This window comes from Egretta garzetta, unplaced genomic scaffold, assembly GCF_000687185.1.
Source record: "Egretta garzetta isolate BGI_Z169 unplaced genomic scaffold, ASM68718v1 scaffold51, whole genome shotgun sequence".
In the NCBI taxonomy this organism is placed as follows: domain Eukaryota; kingdom Metazoa; phylum Chordata; class Aves; order Pelecaniformes; family Ardeidae; genus Egretta; species Egretta garzetta.
In genome coordinates, this window is record NW_009258549.1 from 1,503,463 (window position 1) to 1,511,746 (window position 8,284).

At 50.8% G+C, this 8,284-nt stretch overlaps 1 protein-coding gene across 1 annotated transcript; it reads right to left on the reverse strand.

Moving 5' to 3' along the window:
* Nucleotides 1-2,248: 2,248 nt before the first annotated feature.
* MB (myoglobin) lies at nucleotides 2,249-6,999 on the reverse strand. Its single transcript, XM_009647808.2, has 3 exons — nucleotides 6,905-6,999; nucleotides 3,089-3,311; nucleotides 2,249-2,395 (listed from the first exon to the last, which is right to left on the reverse strand). Exons 1-3 carry the CDS (start codon nucleotides 6,997-6,999, stop codon nucleotides 2,249-2,251), a joined length of 465 nt encoding a protein of 154 aa, XP_009646103.1.
* Nucleotides 7,000-8,284: the final 1,285 nt, after the last annotated feature.

Below are 8,284 nucleotides of genomic sequence, written 5' to 3' on the forward strand. Positions count from 1 at the left end.
AGCCAGGGACCACCTGGCTGTAACTTCATCTAGGTGACAGCATATGCTTTTGAGACCCTCTCTGAAAGGTTGAAACCCCAAGCAAGCTCCCATAGGTAAAATGAGGATTTGTGAAGAGCCAGAAATCTGTTCTGGGAAGGAATTCATCCCCTTAACCTTTCAGAGACTGAAATTTTGTAGCCTTTTGGCCCTGACCAAAGACCGGATCATGCTGGTTCAGAATTGATTTTTAAGAGAGCTAGTGGCTCCTCCTCTGTCTCCATTGCACACAGCGTAGCAGGGAGTGCTTTGAACCAGACCCTGTGAGTAGCTCCTAATACTGAGCACCTCAGTTTTCTTTCTCATGCTTGCCCTCACGCTATCTCTGTGAGATAAGGCGTGTTACTTTGTCCATTCCAGAAAAGAGCAGCCGTGCCGACTACGTGCGTTTCCCCTAGCCACAACCCAGCTGCTTGCCTCTGTAGCATCCCACTGCTGTGCCGAGATGTGACCCTGCCACGAATGTTCCTGACTCTGGGCAAATATACAGAAAGACAGCCCGCTGCTCATCCACCTTGCTTCCTGCATGGACACATCTTGAGTGCATATGCCAGAAGAGACTGCAGCACCCTGCTGCTGAGGCCCTGAGCTGGATGACAGGGATGGAGGAAGAGGAGGGAATGAGAACCTCAGTGCTCACTCTGGGGTATGGCTGCCCCTCTGACGAGGTCCAGCCAGAGAAACTGTACAATTCCCAAAGAGTCAGCTAATCCGCTGTGAACTTGGGTGTCAGGCCAAAGCTTTGCACTCAAAAACTCTTTTCAGGCTCCAACCATTTCTGATTAACCTTTGGGCAGCCTTAGGCACGACGTGGCCCTCAGCCTCTCCCCCACTTCAGCAAAATCAGGTCACTGTGGTGCCAGGGTGGGGAGAGGGCAACGGGCAGGGGTAGGCTCCTTGCTGCTCTGGGTCTGTCTCTTAGGCTCCCCCATGGGACACCCATTTCTGTTTGTATACACAGTGCAGTATGCACACAGATACACTCCACCAAAACTGCAAAATGGTATGGAGACCAAAGTTTAGGTCTTAAGAGCATACGCTGCCATTGCAACCTTCCCCCGGGCTAAGCAGCCCTGCTTTCCACCGCCTGGGGCAAGCAGCACACTGAGCTGCTGCCGGGACCCGAGGCCGCTTGCACGGGCTACCTCCCTGTGAATGAGCAAAGGGCCTTCCCTCCCCATGTCCCCCCTTGCGAGGCAGTGGCCATGGCCTTTAGTCAGGGAGCATGTCTCTCAGCTCCAGCTGAGCCTAGGCTGCGGTTTTGTGTTGTGAAGCCCAGTAACCAGGTCATGACCCCGTGGTGACATCTGAGTGCCCTGAGTTCCCCAGCTCAGACAGATGCCACGTGCTGCTCAAGCCATGGACTGGCACCGCAGGCTGCGGTGCAGCCGGATATGCATGCAAAACACCTTCCCGCTTTCTCCATCCCTCCCACTTCTCACTGGAGTGCCTGCAAAGCCAGGAGCAAACACATGACACAGGTGCAGGAATTTTTATTTTCTGAGAAACACGTACTTTACTTCCCAGTGCAACAGAACTTTGGATGCGTAGCGGCGGCTGCCAGAAACCTACGGATTGCAGGGAGTACTGCTCTTCATAGCCTTGCTAATGTGAGTTTAGCAACTAATGCAAGTTTTCAAGCTGGCACAGCCTGGAGACTGACTGGCTGCATTCACCCCCACAAAGTGAGGTAATACTGTGCTGGAAGCTGTCCACAGTAACCTGCCAACAGTCTCACCTGTGGGAGGAACGGGACACTGTGCCTCTGCTTCCCATCCTGACATCTCTTTCATACTATTTGAGTCATCCCTTTACCCTCTCAGTCACCACACTCCTCAACACTCCCCCCTTGCTCCTCCACATCCCTTCATCTCTGGCCATGCCATTCCCCTCTTGGATGAGACTGGGTTTTGGGGAGGGGGAAAGAAAAAGAGGGTAGGGATAGGCAGAAGCTCACAGATAACCCCTTACATTATTTTTCCTACGAAAGCAGATTATTTCTCTTGTATGCATGAAGCCAGGAAACAACGGTTTATCACGGATATTACTCTGAGTGCTTCCACGCTGCCTGGAGTGACTCTTGGCCTCTCATCAAAGCTTTCCCACACATCTTGGATGGTCAATTGTGAGATGTCCAAAACAGTGCTGGGGAAGCTACTCTAAGATACATGGCCAGGCCTCCATCGTGGTGTCCCTCTGTGCGTATGTGCTAACCCTGAAAACCGAACTCCTTGTACTTGCTGGCCATGTCATTTCGGAACAGCTCCAGCGCCTTCTTCATCGCAGCCTGGGAATCAGCCCCAAAGTCTGCAGAGTGTTTTTCAGCAATGACCTTGATAATGACTTCAGAAATGAACTGTGAGGAAAGAAAGAGAGAGAAAAACAGAAGGGACAGTCAAGGTTTATTTTCAGAAAAGCCAGACAAAGAAGTAGGTTGCAGAGCCTGGAAATATCTCCAAGCTAATTCAGTAGCCCTTCCCGCAGTCTCTGGAGAAACAGTGAGGCCTAGCTTGCAAGGAGCCTGGGCTGGGCAGAAGAACTGGGCTCTATTCCTAGCTCTGATGCTGATCCGCTTCGTGACCTTCAGCAGCCCATGGCCCTTCCCACTCTTTGTCTGCCTCATCCATTAAGGCTGAAAATTCATGCCTTTGTTTGTACAACACTGAGTTTTGTGGGTCTTGGTCTCCAGTGGATCCTCCAGGGCTTACACTAAAATTGGACGTCCCTCGTGTCCAGCCACCAACAGTTCTTATGTAATGTAGTTTCCCAGGCATGCAGAGGCTGCATGGGCTGGTTTATTATTGTCAAGGGCTGCTCAGAATGCATGTGGTGTTTGGAATGGGAAATCTAAACTTGGATATTCACATACCACTCACATACCGTGAGCCCTTTCTGTGCTTCCTCCTGCCTGTACACAGAGACCTTGACTTGAGGGAGAGCTCACTGAAGTCCAGCTAGCCATCGGTAAATAAAAGCGCAACTCTCACATAGCTGTCTTGCACACATTCGCTACACATCAGTCACCAAGATTCCCTGCCCTTTTCCATACCTCCAGATATTTGACCGGGATTTTGTGCTTGGTCGCATGGGTTTGAGCCAGGGGCTTCAACTCTGACTCATGATTACCCTTCTGCTTCAGAATTTTGCCCAGTTGGGTAAGAACAGTAACTCCATGTTTCTTCAGCTCTTCAGAGCCCTTCATCTGATCCGGGGTCTTCAGGCCTTTGAACTTTTCGAAGCGATCCAAGGTCTCAGGGTGGTCCTGAAAGAGTCTGTGGATAAAAGTAGAGGGACTTGTGAGACTTGAAAAAGCTGTCATCCAGACCAGAGCTGAGATCCAGCCTCTCCAGATATTTCAGAGTATGTGGCCAGGCAAAGGTGTGATAACCTGCTTCCCTCCCCAGAGAAAGTTCTTAGCTAGTCCCTGCTTGTAAAGGCTACTTTGCCCTGGGAACTCTGACACTCTAGATCCTTTCCAAATTACCACCATTCACAATCACTCCTTTTAGCATGTATATAAGACAGGGAAGCATCTGACCCTACTCTGAATCTGGTTTAAGTGGTTTTCATCCTTCCTCTGGTAGGTTGTTCCACAACCTGATGACGCTCTGTGGGCACAAGTTTCCTTTCAATTTATTTCATACAGGCTGCCTTTTATCATTAACAAATGATAAAAAGCCTCTTGTCTTTGGAGAGCAGAAGCTCCTGACATACCTCCCTTTGAGTATTGTATCTACTTAGTCGCATCCTCTTACACGCGTCCTAACATGATCACCGCTGTGTTTTTCCATTCCCTCTGGCTGTGACAGAGACACTGCCCTAAACATGTCCCTGCTAACTCTTTGGCACCAGTCCCCTGGGTTATGTCAACTGTATTAGGATAGAGACAAGAGCCAAGACTGGTCGTGGTACTGAGAGGCAAGTTCTTGCATTCATCTGAAGGAAAACCAAAACCAAACAAAAACACCTGTTTTCACTGACTTATTATTGCTGAGGAGCTAACCTGTAGACCCCGGGCTTTCACCAGGCCTCTCTTCCCAGCCCATTTCTGCATTGACCAGGAAAGAAGAGCCCTGGGGACTTCTCATACACACAAAAAAAAAAAAAAAAGGGAGCAGCCCCCAGCCTCAGATCCCTCACATCTGGGGTTCAGGTGTTCTTGAACATCAGCTGGATGGGAGAGCTTACTGTGCCCCCACCCTATGATTGCAGACACAGAGGAATTTGATCCCTGTCCTCTTTCCCCCAGCTCACAGCTCAGCCCAGCTGCCAGCAGTGTGGTTCCTCCATCAAGAACCGCAGCACCTCAGAGAGTCCTTGGGAGTAAGTGGGTAACAGGAGCGCGGGGCCTTCAGGCATGCTGGCACCATGCTGTGCAGTGCTATACATGGGCGCTCTGATCCCGAAATGAAAATGAAAACGAGAAGGTGAAAGGGTGGCTAAAAGACAGGGTGGTGGTGTCCACCCTGCTTCCTCCCTGCTGCATTTCCTAGGAGACAGGATGCAGACACCACTGGCAACCAAACCAGTAGGAAATTTCACTCTTTTCCCTGCCAGAGTCCTGGAGTTGAGGTGAAAAGTGGATATTGCCTGTCCTGATTATTAGGATCAGTCTAATAATTAGGTGTCAAGAGACATCAGCTCCCTGGCACACGTTTATTTTCAGGTATTACACCCTCTGATGGGCATAAGCCGATGAGTTGAAGCACCAGCAAAAGCAGTGTCTGTCTTTACAGCCAGGGCCCTATAGCTCGCATCGTGAAGTGGCTCACCCAAGTCACCTGCAGCAGCATCTGGTGCTCCAGCCCAGGACCTCAGTAGTTGCACGTTTACTCTGCCCTCGGGAGGGGGCTGGGGCTGGGGCTACTGGGGCTTGCGTCCCATCTCGAACTGGACGTTCCTCCTAAGTATGTTGCCATGAATGCCAGGGTCTCCACTGTATGATGTAAGCATAGGTTAAACTACACTAACAAACACTTCAAGCACATAGAAAACACAAGCTGTTCCACAGAAAAAGCATTCTGTAAATGAATGACCAGCCTTTGCCGGCATTTCATTTCAAAGGTCTCTAAAGGATTTCTGTACTCTACCAGGTACTGAGCACACCACCGTTGGCCTTTCCTTTTTTCCTCTATCTTCCCATGACACAGGTTGCATCTCACCCAGAAAGATGAAAAAACTTTCCACCCTAAGATGAGATGGAGGTATTTCTAAAAACCTCTCTGCATCGTGTCTGGCTACGGCTGAATCATGTCTGCCAAAGATGATATACTCCCAAGACCCTTGAAAATCCTTCTGAGTACTTTTGTGTTTCCTTTGGAAAACTTCCAGTTGAATCAGTGTTTTCTAAACATATTCCCAGGATATGACATCTACCCAAGAAGTCTTTAACAGTGCTCACTTGGACACATTTCTAAACTCGGAGAGATCTGCGGGGCTTCCCTCGCCTCTCTCCTCCCTCAGAAACCCCTCGAAGGAACAAGAAACGACCTGGGCTGCCTGAGGAGCACAAAGTCACGGGGAAGTGGGATGCCATCTATTTGTTTAATGCCCTATGATACCTGTAAGAAAAATGGTATTACCTTTTCCATTGGAAACTGCTTGTACTATCTTGTGGCAGTTCCAGAGCCAAAGTAGTCACCTCACAGAGGTAGATTGGTGGGGCAGGCTGAGGTTCCTGTTACCCCTCCAGCATGCCGGCTCTGGATTGCATCCACGGAGAGCCATCACACTGCCACCCAGCTGCCCTCCCTCCAAATGGGCCATGATACAGAAGGTAAATAAAACAGCCCTCTACTTCGGCTCATCTTTGAAAAAGCTTTGAATGGACAGTGGCTTTGCCCGATGGTGTGGGCTCCTTCCTTTAGCCATGCTTAAGCTAGGAAATCCCCCAAGTGAGTGCCACATCCCCACTGCTCTCCACAGCATCCGTACCCTTCCAGCACAATCTGCTGAGCACAGGCTGAGGGCAAGATCTGGAGAGTCTCCCTCAAAGTCTCCATCCCTGCTGATCTTTAAGGACAGACTAGGATCCAATGCTCACACAACATCCTTTCCCACTCTACAGCCCTGAGGTCCCTTCCAGGTTGCATTTCTGTGACTTGCTGCTGGTGCCTGGGGTGTTCCCCTCTGAGGGGGCCAGGACTGCAAGGACAGCATGGGGGCAGGGGTCCTCTCAGATGGAGACTTCACAAGTGCTCCCACTCTGATTTCAGAATCACAGAGGAGGGAAGCAGGGGGAAGGATGTGCCTCATTTCACACCCAGAACTCAAATTCATCATCAGGAATTAGACAAGCGTTACCACCCAGATTTCTGGTCCAAAAAGCACAATGGGCAGGGCTCTGCCAGGTCAGACTAAGGTGGGGAGAGGGAAACACTCAGGTAATTCACAGTTAATTTTACTGAAATCAGAGATTCTGAGAAAATTGTCACAGAGGTGATTTTCCTCTCCTCTCTTTCTCTGCCTCCCCACATCCTTGCTGCTGAGCATCTGAAGGCCTGGGATGCACAATTCACTCCAGCATTTCTCACTGCAGTGCCTGGGCAATGAGGATCCAGAGCAGAGCTTTGTCAACAGGTTGGGCAGAGGGAGTGACAAAGTCCCACCATCTTTTGAAAGCAGCAGTGGCCCACTCCTGCTCCCATAGACGGATGGAGAGAGACAGAAGCACAGCCGCTTTACACAGTGAGTAATTTTTAACACAGAAACCATAGCAATGAAAAAACCACCACCCTACAACAAAGAAAACAGCCTGTTGAAATAAACACCGCCGAACACAAGCCCCCATACTAAATACACACCTTCCTTGGTCTCTCATCAATAGCTCTCAGCCTTACTCTTAGGACCGAAGCTTCTTGCCTACCTCATTAAAACTGCATGACCATGGCCAGGGAGGTCGGACTCCACCTTTCCCCAGATGGTCAGGACCTGCTGCCATTCCTGATCACTGAGCCCCATAGTTCACTGAAGACAGATCTCGAGTGAGTGCTCCCTGCAGCCGCTTGCCTTTCCCCAAAGGGTGGCTAGAGAGCTCACCCGCAGGATTTATAGCCCCTGCTCACAGACCCACACCTGTCAATCATCAGCTGGACTTCTTGCTCTCATTCAGGCTTGTCTAACCTAATCAGCCTCCCTGTTTTATTCTAGGAAGCTATTTTGGGTCAGGTGTTATTGTGGGTGCCACTGATGGCATCATTTCTGCTTTTCGTATTGGAATGGCACACGTCCCGCTCTAGACAGAAAGGGCACTGCTGAAACACAGTGCCAGGAGCCTGTCCCGGGTTCCCAAGGACCCAGAGACAGTGTCAAGCTGTATGGCAGGAGATTCCTGAAGAGCACTGTCATCTGCAAGGCCACCCTGCCTCCCTCTCCCCTGGCCTGCTAAGGACAGGCAGGAGAAGAGACCAGGATGGCTGGTAGCATCAGCTCCTTTGCTCCAAAGGCCTTTCCTTTCCCATGCTGAGCTCACTCTCCTGTTCCCCTGGGGTAGTACACTCCATTTACTAATAAAGAAGAGTACAGAGTTAGAAGAGACATGTCCTCAAGAGCTAACGACATCCAGATTGGCCCAGGTATCTCCCCAGTCTCTGCAGGGGGAGGAAGGGGATAAAAGCTCTACAGGAGCCAGTTACCCTGCATCCGCATACCAGGGTCCTTCTGCCTGCCTCTCCGGGGAACGAACGCTCAGGATTTGCCACTGGCTGAGCCTGGACATCAGAGTCGACAGAAGTACAGCTGAGCCAGGATGGCAATTTGCAGCTGGCCAGAGACGCAAGGACACAGCAGGGCTTCACTCAACATGCACCCAGACAGGGGTTAAGGTCTCCAGCTACTTCTGTCAAGGCAAATATCAGTGTTGGGAGGAAAAGCCGACGGGCTGACAAACAACATGGGTATGCTTTGGGACACCTCCCAGCCTTTCTCTTCCAGCCCCATCAGGACTGATAACGGCCTGGCACACCAACAGGATGATTAATCCCTTCCAGGGGGTGAATGCAGTCAGAGCACAGCCCGGTAACGCAGCCCAGCTAGACCTGCTGTCCAGAAGCACACACCTACTGCTGGACATTTCCAAAGGGGCACACGCTGCAGGCCTTGGCAGGCGAGAAATGTCAACCCAGGGCTGACGACACCTGCCTTGGGGCTCAGGAGAACCGCATGCAGCCCCATGGTCCATACTGTAGTGCTGCAGGACCTGAGGTGCATCGCTGCCTCTGCACCCATCCACTCTCTGCAGTGGGGA

Excerpts from the sequence above, each read along its gene's own strand:
- MB (XM_009647808.2), bottom strand. The coding sequence starts at position 6,999 with ATGGGGCTCAGTGATCAGGAATGGCAGCAGGTCCTGACCATCTGGGGA. Across the intron at positions 3,312-6,904 it reads GGTCATGCAGTTTTAATGAG|ACTCTTTCAGGACCACCCTG; the intron begins GTAGGCAAGAAG and ends TTTTATCCACAG. Across the intron at positions 2,396-3,088 it reads TCCCGGTCAAATATCTGGAG|TTCATTTCTGAAGTCATTAT; the intron begins GTATGGAAAAGG and ends CTTTCCTCACAG.